This window comes from Pleurodeles waltl, chromosome 9 (genome assembly GCF_031143425.1).
Source record: "Pleurodeles waltl isolate 20211129_DDA chromosome 9, aPleWal1.hap1.20221129, whole genome shotgun sequence".
NCBI classification, from domain to species: domain Eukaryota; kingdom Metazoa; phylum Chordata; class Amphibia; order Caudata; family Salamandridae; genus Pleurodeles; species Pleurodeles waltl.
In genome coordinates this window covers 555,481,415-555,501,671 of record NC_090448.1, presented here as the reverse complement: position 1 = coordinate 555,501,671, position 20,257 = coordinate 555,481,415, and the positions used below count along the sequence as shown (strand labels likewise).

Below are 20,257 nucleotides of genomic sequence, written 5' to 3'. Positions count from 1 at the left end.
TTTTGAAAGCCAACTTGTGGAAGATCCCTGCAAGCAGTAGTTAGAACAGCCTCTAGTTTATTAATATATAGGGAAAACAATAGGGGAGCTAGAACACAGCCTTGGCGTACCCCCTGCTTTACAGGAAAGACAGAGGTACACTCCCCCTTAGACCCATAACGCAGCCTAGCCTTAGATCCAGAATATAGTTCCCTGATGAAGTGAACTATTGTAATGACTAACCCCATATGCAGAAAATGGGCCAAAGTTTGCTGTGAATTACACAGTCAAACGCCAAAGTCAAGTCTACAAATACAAGGTGTAGAGCTCCAGTCTTAGCCTTCGTATATTTTCCAATCAAAATATCTAAATTCAGGGCCTGTTCCACAGTCCCTATCACAGTCCTAAAACCGTATTGTAGGTCCGTTAGTATATTATTAACTTCCATCCATTCCCGCCGCCTATTTAAGACAATACATCCTGCAATCTTTACGAGGGTGTCAAGCAGTGAAATTGGCCTATAACATGCTGGGTTTTGGCGGTCGCCTTTTTTAAATATTGGGACAATGATGGACTCTGCCCAGGTTGGGATAAAGGGCGTGGCGCAACAGGCTCGTGTGACCTGTGTCAATAAAGGGCCCCAAAGTCAAACATTAGACTTGTAGATATCAATTGGTACTCCTTCTGGGCCTGGTGCTTTCCCACTCTTGCTGGCGTTGATGGCATCAATGACCTCATTTAAACTGAATGATGGAGTAATAGGCTGAAAATGCACACTGGGGGCATTTGTATCTGGGACCAAGTTTTTTGAGGAGTATATTTTGGAAAAATAAGTGACCCACTCCTCTTCCGTGATGGCTATTTCGATACTTGGTGACGTTCCATCACCCAGGAGGGGGGAGTTCACTATCTTCCAAAATTTGGCATTGTTGTTCTGAAGGCTTGCATCATAGAGGGTATGCCACGCCTCATCTTTTACATTTTTTTTCCTGTTTTTTATGGCCTTTTTATACTCATATCTAAGAGTAGTGATTTTGTGCTTTTCAGGGTTTTGTCTAAGTAGATGCTGTTCAAGTCTCTTATGGACCCGTGTAAATTCTGTTTCAAACCACCCTTTGTTTCCCCGTGGTCTTGGTTTGCCCGTGCTTACTGTGAGAGACTGTTTGATTCCCGTGGTAATTACTATAAATGCTTTAATACACTCCTGTGGACTGATGTTATCTGAGAGGCAGGTTTCAAACTCATTTGCATAATCAGACAACAAATGATCCATAAAACCTATTGGTTCAATCTGAGACCAGCGGATATAATAACCACTCCTTGAACCCAATTCAATGTTCACTACCTTCTCTATTACTCCCTTATATTTGTTTATAGCTTGAGGCAGTGCAAGGCATAAGCTTTGAGGATAGTGATCACTGAACGCGATATCATGGATTTTGTACTCAGATGTGCAAAAAACGAGATTATTAGATATCAATATAAAATCAAATATAGTATTAGCACATCTACCATTAAAGGTAGGTTTAAGCTGTGGATTACTATCATTTAAGCCATTACAGAAAAAGAGATCAAATTTAAATAGTGCATCATTCAACAAATTACCTTAATAGTTATGAGTGAAATGAAATAAATCATCGTTTTCACCTATGCCAAGGGAACACACTTTGTCATCTGTTTGGGAGCACAGGTGGGTGTTAAAATCGCCCCCCCCCACACAATAAAGGTCTCTTTATATGAGGACTTATATCCGCGATCCAAATCGCCCCGCAGTTGCCTAAGTGTATGTGAAATTTTTTGTATAGGGGCATTATTATAGAAATTGATAATCACTAGGTGCACTCCATTTTTTAATTCGCTTAGTGTCAATTGATAGAACGTATTAGAAATTAGGCTAGTTACCTTTATTGATTCATACTTATTAGAGATAAATGTGCATAATCCACCTTTCGCCCTACCCCGTGGACAGGGAATTGCAGGGGTGTGAAATGTCCTGAAGCCATTTATATGAATGGGATCTACGGTCCAAGTCTCTTGTAAACACACACAAGAAAATGATCTGATGAATTCTAGCCAATCTTCATTCTCAATTCTGTTGCGCAGACCTGCCACGTTCCAGAATAGGAGTTTGTCACCCGATGCAATTGGGCCCAAACCCGGAGGATCGTGTTGCCCTACTTTCCTTGTTAATGTGGAGGTATTAGTCTCCATCTCAGTGTAGAGTGTGGAGGTTGGTATGGGAGTGGCCAGATGGGCAGGAACTCCGCCTGTTGATGTTTCGTCAGTGAAATCTTCTCGATCTATTTTTTCCTTTACCGTTATTTCTTCCCCTTTACTCCCCACCAGGCCGCCCCCGCCCTTCAATAGATCAGGAGCAGTACTCATCGGTATAAACCTCATCCTGCCCGCAGCCTGATCTATTGTCAGTCAATCAACTTCCTCCAAGGAAAGGGCATGAAATCTATTCTTAGTAGGGACCATATAATTTCTTTCGATTAAAATGGTCAGGAGGGTTAAATGGGTGGGAAGGAGTGATAAAACACTAAGAGGTGACTGCGTGGTACTTTCGTTTAAAACCCCAAAATTGGTCGAGGACATTTTGAGAAATTTAAGCTCACAACAGATTTCAGACCATGGTATTTCACTGCTCCCCCTAGGCTTTTTTTATAATCTTAATGGGAGGCATGACCAACTCAGCATAGACCTTGCAAAGCAACAAAGTAGAGCCCTTGATATATCGGCGAGGGTTTTTTCTCCAGAGGGAGTAAACTTCACTGTATCCAGACGGACCAAGTGTAATACCAGGTCAGTAACCTATCCGCTTTTCCACACGTGCCTAAATTGTGAGTTGTAAGGTGTCTGAAGACATACGAAGAGGTAACGGCCGAACATCGACCACCTCAGTAAAGGCAATTTTTGATTTTTATAAAGAAACCCATTATGGCATACCAATTATAACTTCGATAGCTAGGTAGATCAGATGAGTTTTGAAGGAAGCGGGCATCAATTTACACATTTTGGGGTTACATTCCACTCAGGGTGCCATGGCTTCCAAGGCCGTCCAGGTAGGTTGGAAGACATCATGAACGCCACTGATTGGTCGTCAGAGTATACCTTCAAAAAGTTTTATTTTAAACATATTCATGAAGCAGCCTCTTTGGAGGTAAGTAAGTTTTAAACATGCATAATACTTGCATCCGGTCATGACATAGAATGAGAAATTTCCTAGCTATCGAGTAGGAAAGTTTCAATTCTATTAAGGACACGGAGGAGAGGATTATCCCGCCCAACACAAGGGATGTGTCTCCTGTCCGAGAGCTGATTGGACACAACGCCATTGGAGGTGGTATCTGCGTTTACAATGGTCAGATGATGAGCCCTGGTTTGAATTTGTTTCCAACTTGATGGTGGGCTTGGTGTATTTAGTGTTGTTTCTGAAGGGGGAATGCATACCCTACAATGTATAGTTATTTCAAATGTTCAGACCTTTTTTTAAGGGGGCACCTTCAACTTGCTCACTATGTTACGTTGTTCGCTTAGGATCGGAGGCAGCAGCAACTTGAGGATGCCTTAACTTCCTGTTGCAGTGAAGTTTAGGACAGACAACGACAGCAAAGGATATATATATATATATATATATATATATATATATATATATATATATATATATATATATATATATATATATATATATATATATATACCGACCATTGCTGCATCCACTTCTCCTTCCAGAAGCCGTTCACTCACCACCTCACCACCTTACCACTCAACCCCCTCATCGCTATTGGAACAGAATGTCAACAGAACAACTGATCTCCACCCTCACCCAGGCACCCCCTCCCAGGACCCCGACACAGCCGCCACCTACCTACATCAATGGATAGAAGACCGCGCCAACACCCTTGTACCACTCAAACAACCCTCAGACATCCACCACAGACCCAAGGCCAGCTGGTTCACCCCGACCTGCAGACCTCCAAACAGGAATGTCAAAGAATGGAGAAGACCTGGAGCCTTGCACCCACCGAATCCAACCACATCGCCCTCAAGACTGCCATCCGCAAACATCACCAGATGATCCGCACTACCAAAAGAACCTACTACAAAAGCTGCATAGACACCAATGCCCACAACAACAAATAGCTCTTCGGCATCATCAAAGATCTCTCCAACCCCAGGCCCTGCTCCCACGAACCCCCACCATCGCAGGAGCTCTGCAACTCCCTCGCCATTTACTTCCATCGAAAGATCGAAGACATCCACAACAGCTTTAAACCCCAGACCCACCAGCCAACCGCCGACAACCACAAACCCAACCACCAAGAAACACCAACCCTCTATGCTCCTGGACCCACGTCAAATATGAAGACACCATCAACACCATGGCCTCCATCCACTCCAGCTCCCCCTCAGACCTCTGCCCACACCAGATTTTTAAAAAAGCCAGCAGCATCATCGCCCCCCACCTCTGACCATCATCAACAGCTCCGTTGAGACAGCCACCTACCCGGAGAGATGGAAACACACCGACGTCAACGCACTGTTGAAGAAACCCAAAGCGGTCCCAGATGACCCCAAAAACTACCGGCCCATCTCCTTCCTCCCCTTCCCAGCGAAGGTCATTGAAAAAATCATGAACAGCCAACTATCCCACTTACTGGAAGACAGCAAAGCGCTTGATTCCTCCCAATCCGGATTTCGCAAGAACCACAGCATGGAGACAGCACTCATTGTTGCTGCAGATGACATCAGGACCATGCTCGACGAAGGAGAAACAGCAGCGCTCATCTTTCTGGCCCTCTCCGCAGTCTTCGACACCGTCTGTCACCACACCCTTCGAACACGCCTCAACAACGCTGGGATCCGCAGTAAGGTCCTCGACTGGATCTCTTCCTTCCTCTCCGGCAGGACCCGGAGAGTCCGACTTCTGCCCTACCTGTCCGAATCCTCCAAAATCATCTGTGGCGTCCCCCAGGGATCCTCCCTCAGCCCAACACTCTTCAATGTTTACATGGCTCCTCTCGCCAACATCGCACGATCCCACCACATCAACATAGTATCCTACGCAGACGACACCCAGCTGATCATCTCCCTCACAAAAGACCCCACAACCGCAAGAAACAACCTCCACAATGGACTTCACGCCATCGACAACTGGATGGAATCAAGCTGCCTCAAGCTAAACACAGACAAAACAGAGATCCTCATCCTCTGCAGCAACCCCTCCACCTGGAACGACTCCTGGTGGCCTACCTCCCTTGGAGCCGCACCCACTCCCACCACCCAAGTACGGAACCTGGGAATCATTCTGGACTCAGCACTCAGCATGACGCAGCAGGTCAACGCAGTCTCCTCTTCCTGTTACAACACCCTCTGCATGCTCCGCAAGATCTTCAAGTGGATTCCCGTCAAAACCAGAAAGTCACCCACGCCCTAGTCAGCAGCCGACTGGACTTTGGGAACGCACTCTATGCAGGAACCACGGCAAAACTACAAAAGAAAATGCAACATATCCAAAACGCCTCCGCCTGACTCATCCTCAACGTCCCAAGCCGCAACCACATCTCTGCCCACCTCAGAGACCTACACTGGCTACCCGTATCGAAGAGGACTACCTACAAACTACTCACCCACGCACACAAAGCCCTCCACAACACAGGTCCGGCCTACCTCAATGACAGACCCACCTTCCACACCCCTGTCCGCCAGCTTCGCTCCTCCAGCCTCGCCCTCGCCTCCGTCCCCCGCATTCGCCACACCACCGCTGGAGGAAGATCCTTCTCTCACCTTGCCGCCAAGACCTGGAACTCCCTACCACTCCACCTCTGCCAGACCAAGCACCTCTTGTCTTTCAGGAAACACCTCAAGACGTGGCTATTCGACCAGTAGCTCAACCACGCACCCCCTCTCCCCGTGCGCCTTTAGACCCTGACGAGAGAGTAGCGCACTTTATAAATTATGTGATTGAGTGATTGAATGATTGATTGACCTTCGGAGAGTAGTGATCGGACACTGGTTGCCATGGAGATAATGGTCTCATGGGTGTTTTAGTTTTTTTAATCTGTTGAACTTTGAACTGGCTGTTTAAATAAAAGTGAAGAAAGGCATGCATAATCCTCGCCTCTGTGTCCTTAATAGAATTGAAACTTTCCTTCTCAATAGTAATACGGTCCCAGTCGTCTTTAACTGAATACTTTAACTCTGCTGTAATGAGCAAACATTGCCCTTTTCAAGATGGCCATCTCGTTTGACAAGTCGAACTCTATATGCCCTACAGCAAAAATGAAACACAATATTCAAGTGCACCAGTTTCATCTATCTGAATTCGTCCAAAATACATTGGAGCGCCCCGTGAGCACCAGATGACATTACACGAAGTCAGATTCACTTTTTTGCTAGGGCGCGGACATTAGGTGATTGGCACCGAATCAGGGGATGCTGAAGCGACATCGGTACTCGGACGTGATAACTCTCTTTCAATATCAGTATTTTTTGACGTTGGGTCAAATTTCCTTTTCATTTCCTGCGGAACGATGAACTCTAATGACATCTTTGCAAGTTTACGCTTTTAACTAGACGTCTATCGTGCATACGTAAACATGGCGGCCATCTTGAAAAAAGGACTGAGTTGTCTTTAGTTCAAAGACGTTTCATTATTTGGTACCTGCCTACTGGAACTTTCACTACGAGCCAATCAGAGAGATTTCGTCATAATAGCATGTATGAGATCCTGGCTGTCAAGTGGTCTCAACACCTAAGAATCTAGTTATTATGGTGCCTTGTAAACTCTAGTGGGAGGATACATTTGGATAGTTATCCACGCGGTTCTCGTGACCCCCTCCCCCCGCTAAACATGTCTTTGGGTTGGGCTCGCCACTGCCCTTTCTTAGAAGATAGCTTTAGCCGCTTCTCCTCCCAGAGCAATGTGTACGGTCTGGCAGCCTCGCCTGCTGCTGGTGGCGGCTACCAGCTACTGGCGGCCACCCTAAAGGGTAAAGTCTTCAGCTTCAGATACCAGGACCTGCGGCAGAAGATTCGACCTGTGGCCAGGGAGGCCACCTTCACATACATTCCTGGTAGGTGCGCTGCGGAAGGCATAGGCTAACACGTACATTGGACGATTGTTAGAACTCTGAAGTTTTGAAAGTTGTTAGGAGAATTAACTAGCGTGTTCAATTACGTCAAAGGAAGTGGTTTCACTAAACCTTTGACATAATGACACCATTGGGAATATTAGTGAAATGATGTAAAACAATAAACATACTCCCTATTATAATGACATTCATGGCTCACACACACATGACTGAACGGTACATAACAGGTCCAGACATCAACCTCTCAGCAGCTTGGGAGATCTGAATTGGAGTGGTCTCATGTGACGGCTTCCTGAACAGTACATATCCAGGCGCAGCTCATCACCGAGCAGAGCTTTGACGGGTGTCATACATATAGTTCTGATAGCCCTTTTTACCTGGAGTGACGTTTACTCATTTGAGGGTGAGACCTCAACTTGACCCCTTAAATGTCTTTAAGTCTCACGCACGAGTGAGAATTAAGATTTGTACATTTGCATATGATGCTTACCTTTAGATATTGCAGTTAGGGTGAACAGACGTCCCGGAGTTCCCCAGATAGTCCCAGTTTTGAGCGGTCTGTCTCGGCGTCCCAACACTTTTGACAAATTTGAATTCATGTCCCGTTTTTGGGAATACGTGTTCCTGCATTACAGGATTGCAACTTTCAGATGTTTTCACTAACACAGGTGCCTCTAATGTCTCAAACAACTAATCAATTAATCTCCTTCTTTCATGCAGTGCATGGGAAGATCTGCATGAGCTTTAGTTCATGGAGGGGAGAAGGAGACTGCTGGCCAAGAAGGAAGTCGCACCATTCTGTCATAGCTAATGTTTTCTAAATGAATCGCTCTGAAAAGTTAAAAAAAGAACAGGGGCATTAAACCTTCACTGCGAACCTGTGCTGCACATCAATGTACTTGATAAACAATGTTCAAGTCTTTTACTTAAAAATGTAAGTCACTGTCACATTCTGAGTGTGTGCATATATATATATATATATATATAATCGTGTGACAGTGACATTCTGACTTTCAAACAGTAGCTGCTGCTCCGCTTAGGTAGAGGAGCATCGCCTCACTGCTCTGGGCAGTGCGAAAAAGGAGAAATAAAATGATAATAACACAATGTTCTTATTTTATTTTCCAGTGCAGAGTCAGGTTAGGGTGGGGCGGGGCTGTGTCACAGGGAGGAGGAGTGACAAGTGCATTAAAAAATGCGCATGGCTGGCCAGCCAGACATGCACACTTAGCATTTCTCCACTTGACTGTATTGCACAGCCGGGTAGAGAACATGCACAGGCTGCCACTCCCTGTCTGAGCGCCGAACCAGGCCACTCACACCAATCACAGCGCTGCTGTCCTGCTGGTGACAGCAGCGTTGTTATTGGCTAAGGGGAATCTGGGAACCTGTATGCTTCCATGCTGCCAGGAGTCAGGAAGAGAAGAGGACGGAGGAAAGACAGCAGCTGTACACAGATAAGTGTTCTTTTTTTTTTCTCAACCCTGCCACCCCCCTTCTGTAGCAGCCACCACTGCTGTCAAACATATATCTAAAAAATGTATCCATGTTTATTGCCAGCCTTCAGTCCTACCTCTATTTCTTACTTGTCCCAGTATTTGTGTTTCAATATCTGGTCACCTGTAGTGCTTTCCTCTTATCTAGTTTCTAAGCACTAACATAACACAACAGAAATGCACTTCTGAGGTCAAAGAAGACTTTTATTGTTAATTCTTCCCCAACCACAATTTTTATGTATGACGAATTAGTAGCTTTCAAGTCCGCGTTAATCAAACAAAATATATCAGTTTGCAATATACACAGCAGGTTATATTTATAAGATATTGAATGCAAAGCAAAACAAATACTTCACCGTGTGGGAACTATCTACAGCTTCATCTTTCTAAGGTCTGCAAGCTGATGACCCCTGTCAGCCGCGAGAAAGAGATTCATCTACCCACACGGGATTGCTGGCAGCTGGCGCCAAGCTCCAGCACGAGGTCCAGCAGATTCGAATCTGACTCTCTGCAGCCTGTTACATTCGTTACAAAGGTGTGCCCCCTCGTCTCAGACCTGGGAAACTGAGCAAGCCTTTTGGAGACTGGCCAGGTCTCCAAGACTACTCCTGTTCCCAAGCTCAAGCAGAGAGAACAACACCCATGTACTCTCTCTTATCATGTCTAGTCTACTGTGAGAAAAACATCTTGGTTCTCTGGTGCAAAAACACAGCTTGGAAAAATACAGCTTGGATTCTCAACTGCAATGTCTAACTCCACGTTAAAGGCAATAGGCAGCTAACCTAAATATCAAATGCAATGTCATGTTAAAGGCAATAGGCAGCTAACCTAAATATCAAATGCAATGTCTAGTGTCATGTCAAAGCCAATAGGCAGCTGAGCTGAATACAAAATGCAATGTATAATATGTCAAAGCCCATAGGCAGCTGAGCTGAATATAAAATGCAATGTATAATATCATGTCAAAGCCAATAGGCAGCTGAGCTGAATACAAAATGCAATATATAATATCATGTCAAAGCCAATAGGCAGAATATCTAATAGCATGTCAAAGTCAATAGGCAGCTAAATTGAATACATCATGTCAAAGCCAATAGGAATGCAATGTCAAAGCCAATAGGCGGCTAGACTGGATACAGCATGTCAAAGCCAATAGGCAGAATACAGAATGTAATGGCTAATGCAATGTCAAAGCCCATAGGCGGCTCAACTGAATACAGAAAGTAATGGCTAATGCCATGTCCAAGCCAATAGGCAGAATACAGAATGTAATGACTAATGCAATGTCAAAGCCCATAGGCGGCTAAACTGAACAAAACATACAATGTGCTACTGGTGAACATTGAGCAACTAATATGCGCAGTGGTGAAACACAAAGTCATTGGTCAAAACAAACTCCATTAAATGGCAGTACATCACTCCACCTTAGAATTCAACAAGCAAGACAATAATCAGAGTGTACTCTTCTATTTAATAGGCAGAACCTGATAGTACAGACAGAGTAACAGTTACAAATACAACCCTTGTATGAATTAAACATTTTAGTGTAATTCTTCAAGTGCACTTAGTATATACCCTTTTTTAATCTTCTTGTAAAATGTGCCATTTCTTGTAGTAGAATGTAACTCCAAAGACAATTTGTATCATATCCAGAAACATAATGCCCAGAGATTATCTTTTTGTAGGGTGAAGGAGTCATGCGCTTCTGCCTGGTGCATATCTGGCAATCTCTTGCCTTAAAGATGCAGGCGAAGTCAGGCATTTAAGAGCATGGTTCAACCAAGGTTAATGAGGATTTAACACTTTTCTGGAGGATGATATAAGTTTGAAAATCGAGAAACATCTTTAAAGTCAGTGGAGGCATTTTGTTTCGCAGGCAGGTGAATAGAAGTAATAAGCTGGTGAATAGAAGTAAAAAGTGTGTGACACCTGCCAAATGTGGGTAAGTTGACAGGTATGCTAGTGGACCTTAAACCACTTAAGATATTCCTCTGCATCTTCAGGGCGTGGAAGCAGGATACAGTGATAGCATTGACTTGTGCCATCATGTCCAGTTTGCTGTTGATGAATCCAAGGAACTTGGTGTGGGTTTTGTGTGTGGGTTAGAGTTGGGCGGGCTAGCAGTTGGAGTCACATAGGGCCATATGTACAAACTCATTTTCCCATAGACACAGAATGGGTAAAAACCTTTGCTACATCTGGCCCATAGTGAGGTGTTCTTGCCAAAGATCACTACTTCTGTCTTGTTGGTGTTGAGCTTGAGACAGTTGGCTTTCTTCCAGTCAGGTACTTCGCTCATGTAGGCAGCAAGCTTGTTTTTCTTGTGTAGGAGGGGGGGAGGTCTTGTCTGAGAGGGCCAGTGTAAGTTGCATGTTGTCAACGTAGGAATGGATGTTGATGTTGTGTGCACAAATCACATGGGCCAGAGGGATCTTTTACGCATTGAAGAGGGTGGGGCTGAGCAATGAATCTTGATGCATTCCACAAATGAGTTTGTGGAATTCAGAGGAGCAATGTGTCAGGCTGATAGCTTGGGTTCTATCCATTTTAAAAGGAGCAGATCCAGCATAGAGTAATTCCATGGATGCCAGTCTCATGCAGACCTGAGACCCTGTTAAATGCTGCTGAGAGGTCCAGGAGTATGAGATCTGCCAAGTCTCCTCCGAACAGCATGGCGTTGAGGAGCTGATGGTTGCTGATGTGGTCAGTGACACAGCGATTGATTAGTTCTCTAAGTCCTTTGCTGGGTATGGTAGGAGGGAAATGGTTCTGTAGATGGAGAGAGTGGCTGGATTGACACGTGGTTTCTGCAGTAGAGGTGTGACAGTGGCAACTTTTTAGGTAGCTTGTAATGTGGCTGAGCCGATGGAGGCATTGAGGATGGGTGTTAATGTTTCACTCTTTAGTAGAAGTCCTTTGTTCGTGCAAGGGTCAGATTTAGCCCCCAAGTGGATGGCCTTCATAGTAGCAGCGGTTTGAATGGTGGCGATGACAGACCATAAGGTCAGGGTTGGTTCTTTGCTTGTGATGGGTAGTTGAGTTTCAGCAACAGAATTGCAACAGTGACTGGGTCAGATTGAGGGTCAAAGTTGCTGTATTTGGAGGTGAGTTTGTTACAGACGAATTCCAAGAGTTAGTTGCAAAGGTCTTGCAAGGGGGTGATGTTGCTCAAAGCAACAATGAAAGATTTGATGATGGAAAATATTTCCTTGCTGCTGTTTGTTTCAGTGCAGTTCTGCAAGAGCTGGGTGCTTGGTGTTCCATACACGTGTTTATTCCACAAAAACACACAAGACATGTTTTAGCCCAGCCAGGCCTTGGTCATCTGAGCTTTTGCTGCACCAATGGTCTAAATATAATAAGCAAGATAGAGCAAGGAAACCAAATACAATGTCAAAGTAGGCACCATCTTAGGAAGGAGTAAAAAGTACATAATAGTAAATAAGATTTTTACAAGGGAACTTTAAATGAGACTCAGTCAGTCTCTGAACAATGTTAGTCAATGTACATACAAAATGAAAATTGGAGCCTTGCGTCCTAGAGCGATATAGTAAATGAACATTTAATTATTCACCAATAAACAATTCTTCACCAATAAGCATGAGCTTTATATGTAGAAATCTCAAGCCCATGTGGGCAAACAGTGGACATTGCAAGCTTTATCCTTATGAGGAACTCAAATTGAGCCCAAGTGGGCAAGGGCCTGGATACCATAATAATAGGGCAGTAGAGCTCAACTAATGCAGATCATTACATATCCAAGGTAAGTGATCAAATGGGCCTGTCCATAGTGTATTAGCTGCTTTTAACATATAACTCCAGATCAAATCCTCCCACTCTTTTTTTTTTTTTTTTTTTTTAGATAAAAAGAGCTCTGCCATAACGACACCTGGCTTCTCTCTATTTCCCACTTTAATAGCATTCCTTAGATGAGTTTTAGCTGCTTTACAGTTCGCATTGAATCATCTAACTGATTTGCTCCTTCTCCCCTTCCCATGATTTGTATTGAGGAACAGTTCCCTCAGTCCTATAAATAATTGATTATGTACTTCCAAGATAGGAATATCTGCAGGCAGATAATCAATGTAATTTGAGAAGTGAGGTGCAAAAAGGTCATGAATCTTGGAGTGTAGGTCTTGGTTAGACATTACAACTGACCATTACTGGCCACGATAGCTTCGGGGACTGTAGTCTTGCAGGTGCTATTTTCCTTCCTTAATGCTTCCCCAGATGGGAGCAAGTTCAAAGGATTATGCGATTCTCGACCTTCATATCATCCAGGAGAACCCACAGTCTTACGCCTAATAAAATGTAATCAAAACTGTTGGAAATGGCCCTTTTTGCCAGGTCATTCCTAAAGTTTTTGCCTCTTTCCTCCTAGTTTTTCTGACCTATTTTTGTTGGCTTTAGGACTCTGGGCACTCTACCACTGCTAACCAGTGCTTAAGGGTATATGCTCTCTGTGTAAATTGTATTGGTGATTGGTTTATCCCTGATTGGCATATTTGATTTGCTAGTAAGTCCCTAGGAAAGTGCATCAGAGGTGCCCAGGGTCTGTAAATCAAATGCTATTAGTAGGCCTGCAGCACTGGTTGTGCCACCCATATAAGTAGCCCTGTAAACATGTCTCAGTCTTGCACTGCCAATTCAACCTGGCAAATGTTCCCACTTGCCAGGCCCAAACCTTCCCTTTTTATAAATGTAAGGCACCCCTAAGGTAGGCCCTAGGTAGCCCCATGGGCAGGGTGCAGTGTATCTTAAGGTGGGACATGTACTGATGTGTTTTACATGTCCTAACAGTGAAATACTGCCAAATTCAGTCTTCACTGTTGCAAGGCCTATCTCTCTCATAGGTTAACCTGGGGGTTGCCTTTAAATATTATTAAAGTGCTGATTCCCTTTGAGAGCAGATAGAAATTGGAGTTTGGTGTCTCTGAACTCCCAATTTAAAAATAAATCTGTCAGTGAAGTTGGTTTTTAAATTGTTAGTTTGAAATGCCACTTTTAGAAAGTAGGCATTTTCTTGCTTAAACAATTATGTGACGCTGCCTGGTTGTGGATTCCCTGTCTGGGTCAGTTTGACAGTTGACCTGTTGGTGAATCCCCTCTAGACAGTGAGACAAAGGGAGTTTGGTTGTAGCCTGCATATCCTGATGAGCCATCAGTGCTAGAGTGGAGGGAGGAGTGGTCACTTAAACCTGAATGGGCTGTGCCTGCCCTCCCACCCACAATGCAGCCTCCATCCCCCTGGTGTGTTTCTGGGGCCTGTCCTGGGCAAGGCAGGATCTTGTGAACAACAGAGACTTTCCTTTGAAACTTTTCCTACTTCAAAGGCAGGAAAGGGTATACGTAGTGGACCCCAGGCCCCATACTTTAGATTTCTTCAAGATCACTTCTGGGACTAAGAGGAACCTCTGCCAAGGAGAAGAGCTGAGGAGAAGTGCTGCCCCTGCCAGTGACTGTGCTTTGTTGGGCTATCCTGCAGTTGCTGCTTGTGCCTGTGAAAGAGGATAAAGACTGGACTTTGTGATATATTCCTGCTTGTGAAGAATCTCTAAGGGCTTGAACTGAGCTTGCCTCCTGTTTTGAAGTCTCAAGTCCATCAAAGACTTCCTCTGCTACCACCTGGACTCTCTGCTGAGACTTCTGCCCTGCAAAGTGGTGCCCTATCCAGTCCCTTCCCTAGAATGGGAATTGTCTCCTAAAGGCATTGCTCCACCAGAAGTCACATCATACCATGCAGTGATAAGAAAGGCGGCTAATATGTCAGAACTGCTTCTTCCATCGACTGAACTTAAATCTAATTTATTGACATAGATGCTACATTTTATTTCTTCTACATTAGAGCATTTATTGTCTTTAATGAGGCACTGTTTGAGCTTATTCTGGAGATCTGGCAGAAGTCTGTCATCCTCTGCAGTTTCTAGACCCTTTTAGAGGAGAAACAAGCCTGCCCCAGGGGATCCACTGTTTTTGACTACTCACCTTCCACCTGAGAGTTTGGTGGTACAGGCTTTCTGTTCATCTAAGTCAACTCCTGGGGATTTTTCCGACATCACCAGCGGACTTGGGATAGAAGAAAAGGGAACATTCTGCGAATAGTTTGTTTTCCTCTGGTAGCATGGCTTTAAAGTCAACCAACGCAACCTATTTGTTGGGACAGTACATTCATGCTTTGAAAGAATCCACCAAATCAGTGGTCCCAAAGTTGTTCAGGGACAATTTACAGAACTTTTGAACGACAGTCAAGCCGCTGCACTACAGGTAATTCTGTCAGGTCTGGATGTGGCTGATGCAGTTGCTAGAGCGATGGGGATTCAGTCGCTTCAAGGAGGCACGAATGGCTGAGAGGTTCTGGTTTGTCACAAGATGTGCAGGCTACCCTGATGGATTTGCTGTTTGATGGGTTGAGACTTTGGCAGCAAAGCTGATTCTGGCTTGGAGAGATTCAAGAATTGTAAGGTGACAGCAAGATCTTTGGACCTTCAGTCAAAGCCCAGGGATTACAGTCAGTTTTGGAGGTTCTGTGGTTTTGGCAGGAACCTTTCCTTTCATAGAAGGCAGCACTACCAGCAACAGCAGCCATCTAATCCTCTCTAAATGGGTTACAGAGGGAGGAACTGAGTAGACAGCGAGGAGACATCTATCAGCCATCCTCCTTCTCACCGGTCAATGCCACATGAAAGCAGCCTTAGTTTTGCCACCTTGGAGCACACTTTGCCGGTGGGAGGATGGGTTTCCCAGTTTCTACTACAATGGTGATCCATAACATCTGATTAGTGGGTGTTGAATATTGCAGAAAAAGGGTATGACCTACGCTCCCAGGAATTTTCCCCAGCCTTTCCTCCCCAGCAAGGTTTTTATGCTGAAGAATCCTATGCTCCTTCAATAGGAGGTCCTAGCCCTACTCCAAAAGGGTGCAATACAGTTAGTTCCAGATGAGGAACGGGGATGGGTATACTATTCCTGGTACTTCCTGATTCCCAAAAAAGACAGTTGTTTACGTCCGATCCTAGACCTCAGGATTTTGAAATGGTTTTTCAAGCAGGAAAAGTTCAAAATGCTGACCCTAGCACAGGTGTTTCTTATGCTGGTGAAAGAAGACTGGATGGTCTCAATCGATTTTCAGGATGCAAATTTTCACATCCCAATTCTACAGACACACAGGAAGTATCGCTCCTTCATGGTGGGGTCTCAACATTACCAGTTTGTGGTCCTTCGGTTTGGTCTTCCATCCGTACCTCGAGTCTTCAGTAAAGTGTAGGCGTTGGTCGTAGCACATCTCAAGGTCGCGAGTACCAGTATTCTCTTACCTGGACAATTGGCTGATCAAAGAAAACTTGCAGTTGACAAACCAGTTGTTGTTCAACTTGGGCTTTTCTACCAACAGGCCCAAGATCCTTCCTAGGGCCCTCTCAATGCACTCCGTTCATAGGAACTGTGCTGGATACTACAGAGAATCAAGCCTACCCTCATCCTCAGAGGATGCTAGAGATTCAGGCTATGATTCCAGTGTATTAGTCCTGAAGGTATTGCACCTGATAGGTCTGATAGTCTCCTGCATTCTGTTGTCCTCCCATGCACGCTGGCACATGAGGACCCTCCAGTGGTGTCTCTGCAGGCAGTGGTTTCAACACAATGGGTATGTCAAAGAGTCCGTCATGACTGCCAGAGACATTGTAGTGGATTTCGATGGTGGGTGTGGCTGTCAATCTGCCTCAAGGGAAGCCGTTTTGCCCTCTACCTCCAGTGACCACAGTGCTAACAAAGGCATCCACTCTAGGGTGGGGAGCACATCTGGAGAACGATTGATCTGTTTCACATTGATCTGTTGGAATTGCAGGTGATACATCTGGCTTTGATGGCCTTCCTGCATTCCATTTGAGCTCAGTTGGTGCAGGCCTTGGCATACAGTACTACTGCAATTTGGTACATAAACAACCCGGGAGGAGTAGGGTCATATCTTCTTTTCAGAGAAGCTCTACGACTCTGGGACTGGGCTCTGGACCATCAGATTTGCATCATGGCAAGTCACTTGGCTGGAGTTCTATATGTTGGTGTGGACAATCTGTCAGCATTTTTCGGTTGATTACAAGTGACGTCTCCATCCGGAAGTGGTACTTCACATTTTTGGGCTATGGGCGAACCTTCAGACAGCCCTTTTAGCGACTCACAAGAACACGCATTGTCCATCATTCTGCCACCTCCAGGATCTGATGCAGGGAGCATGTTTCCATTGGACTGGGGCTCCCAGCTGTTTTATGAGTTCCCCCCACTAATGACCTTGATTCCTCTAGTTCTGAGGAAGATTCGCCAAGACCAGACCCAAGTCATATTAATAGCCCCAGATTGGCCTCTAAGAGTGTGGCACACAGACCTTCACGTTTCACTGTGCCTTCTGCTCAGTCACTTCACAGGAGAGACCTTCTCTCTTGTAGTCGCAGGGGCAGGTTCTATACCCCAACTTCCAGAGCCTGCTCCTACATGCCTGGAGATTGAACGGGACAACCAGAGTTCTTGTTCTCTTCCCCTGATGTAGTGGATGTTATTTTATCGACCAGAAGACACTCCAACAAGTCGGTCTATGCCGACAGATGGGCTATGTTTGTAAAGTGGTATGGGGAAAATGTTATAGACCCCTGGAAGGCCTATTTGTCTGATATTTTACGGTTTGCACTTTCCTTGGCTCAGCATGGTTTATTTGTCTGGCCTTTTGGCATTCCTTTGTTTACCCAATCAACTTTCTCTATAAGTCCCCTATAGTGTTAAGGTTTATTAAGGGCTTTACTAACAAATACCCTCCCACTCCGTTCATTATGCCGCAGTGGGATCTTAATTTGGTACTTACTTACCTTATGTGTTCCCTGTTCGAATCTTTAAATAGTTGTCCTCTGTTAGAAATTGGATCTCAAGTTGGCAGAAGTATGCACCCTAACTTAACATGTGCTCACCCTCTAGTAGCTTGGCACAGAGCAGTCCGGCTTAACTAGAGAGGGGCAATGTGTAAAGTATTTGTGCAACACTTAAATGGCAGTAAGAGAGTGAAAACAACGCAAAAAGACTCCACACCAGTTTAGAAAATTAGATGCTATATACATGAATAAAGTAAGACCAAAACAACAAAAAATCCATTAAATATATCTAGAGATATGAATTTTTAAAGACCGCACGTTTGATCCTGAAATAGGCAAGATTGTAACAGGAAGACTCCCACATACACATATATATGTATAAAAGTGATGCAGGTTTGAAATCGCACTGTTATGGGTGCCATTGCGCTTCTATTCTGAGGTTTACGGTCGTGCTAGGGTTTGATAATGTTCCCTGTAGGGAATCGACAATTCGGAAGTGCTTTCAAAGTCCGTGGTGGAGAAACTTACGGCCGAGTGCTTCAGACCAGTAAGCCCAAAGCTCAGTAGATAAAATAGGGCGGCTCCTGCATTCTTGCGGCAATAGGCGATGTACCTCTTCCGGGTAGAAGAGAAGGGCGGGCGTGGCGGTCTCTCCTCGCCTGAACCCGCACATGGGTGGTTCTTCTCCTTTCGTCATTGCGGGAGGTGCTGAGCTGCTCCGATGGCCTGCAGGCGGCATGGCTGCAAATGGGGTCAGCCCGGTGCAGGTATCCCACGGTTGAGGGGGTGAGCGGACCGGCGCGGCAAGCCCCAGCAGTGCGCCGTGAAGGCGGTTGCATCGGGTGAAAGGGCAGTGGTGCACACAATGACTCACATTGCAGAGGCAGACACGACTGCCCTATTGGCGCACCACAAGGGAAGATGCACCTGGTGAAAGCAAAATGGCTGTGCACTCCTGATCTCATGGAAAGGGCAGACATGGTTGTCTTTTACGACCCTAAGACCTCAGGAAACAGGGGGCAAGACAACAATCCCTTGGAGAATCTTCATTCCAGGATGTAGAGAATAGGTTTAATCCTTTTTACTCCAGGCAATGGGCAGGAGGCCAACCCAGCAAAGCAAGTATCAAAGTGGCAGTCCCGCCTAATACACAGCACACATCAAGCAGGAGGACAACACAGCAATGCAGTCGCAGAGTTGCAGTCCCTCCTGGCAGCACAGAGGTCCTTTTTCTTGGCAGAATAACATTGCTTCTAGTAGAGTTCTGATTTGGTGGCGTATGGGGTCCAGTACGTATACCCAAAAGTTCCTTTGAAGATCACAAGGGTTCCTGCCCTTCCTTCCCTTGCTCCAGGAACACTACAGGGTGTTATGCAGCTCTTGGTGTGAGGAAAGGCACAGCCCTATTCAGGTGTAAGGGTTGGCTCCTCTCTCCCAATCTAGCACAGGAAGACCCATCAGTCTGGTAATGGGCCACAAGGATGCAAATGTCACACCCAAGCTCCTTTTGTGTGTGACTTTCTACAGTGAATGCATAAAGCCCTGCTGTCATCTGTCCCAGACGTGCATTCAGAGACAGGCAGAGGCACAGAATGGTTAAAGTGGCATTTTCAGACTTACAATTTGAAATTCGACTTCACCATGACTTGTTATTTTAAATAGTGAGTCCAGAGACACCAAATTCCATATTCTATCTTTTCTCAATTGGAAATTATACTTAAAAGATGTTTTAAGGTAATCCCAATGTTATCATACGGTAGAGATAGGCCTTGCAGTGGTGAACAATGAATTTAAGAGTTTTTCACTACCTGGACATGTTAAACTTAAAAGTACAGGTCTAACCTTTTAAATACATTGCACCCTGTCCTTGAGGCTAACCAGGGCCTACCCCAGGGGTGAATAATATATTTTCATTTGCCAGGTAGGCAGTTTAAAACTATGCAGTGGCAGGCCTGAAACATGTTTACTGGGCTACTATAGTGGGTGGCACAATCATTGCTGCAGACCCACTAGCAGCATTTAAGTTGCAGGCCTCAAGCAGATGTACTGTACTTTAATTGGGATTTACAAGTAAACTAAATATGCCAATTGTGGATAAGCCAATATTATCATGTTTTGAGTTCGAAGCAAGTGCACTTTAGCACTGGTCAGCAGTGGTAAAGTGCACAGAATCTTAAAGCCAGAAAAAATGAAGTCCGGAAATCAGGAGGTAAGAAGGCAAAAAGTCGGTGGAAACAATGCCAAGGATCCCAAGTCTAACATCCTTTAAGACTACTCACTTCTAAGACAATTTTTCTAGTGGCTATAACATCAGCTAGACGAGTTAGTGAATTATATGTCCTTAGTGTTATGCCTCCTTTCACGGCTTTCTAGACTCATAAGTTGGTTTTGAGAACCATGGCTGCTTTCCTACCAAAGCTGGTGCTCCCTTCCACTTGGGCCAGTTTATCACCCTTCATACTTCTATCTATCTCCACATCCATCTAAAGAGGAGGAAAGACTTTATCAATTGGACCACAAAAGAGCTGTTAGCTTCCATGTAGACTAAACTTGTGACATACAGCTGGAAGATCAGCTGTTTGGTGGCTGTGTAGGCAAGATGAAAGGTAAATTAATGCATAGGAGGACATTATCATGATGCATCATCCTTTGCATCAAGATCTGCTATGCCATGGCCCATAAGGAACCCCCCCCCCCCCAGAAGATATTAGACCTCCTTCCACTAGAGATAAGTCATCTACTTCTGCTTTAGTTAAAGATGTCCCTATAGTGGACATATGTAAAGCAGCTACTTGGGCCCCCGCCACACTTTTGCAAAGCACTTTTGCTTAGA

The 20,257-nt window shown here is 44.9% G+C and overlaps 1 protein-coding gene across 1 annotated transcript in view; it reads left to right on the top strand.

Moving 5' to 3' along the window:
- Positions 1-6,556: 6,556 nt before the first annotated feature.
- KPTN (kaptin, actin binding protein) overlaps positions 6,557-20,257 on the top strand; it is a 152,138-nt gene continuing 138,437 nt past the window's right edge. The window contains exon 1 of the mRNA XM_069207497.1: positions 6,557-7,058. Coding sequence (XP_069063598.1) covers positions 6,836-7,058 — 223 coding nt within the window. The 5' untranslated portion in view covers positions 6,557-6,835. The remainder of the gene's footprint in view (positions 7,059-20,257) is intronic.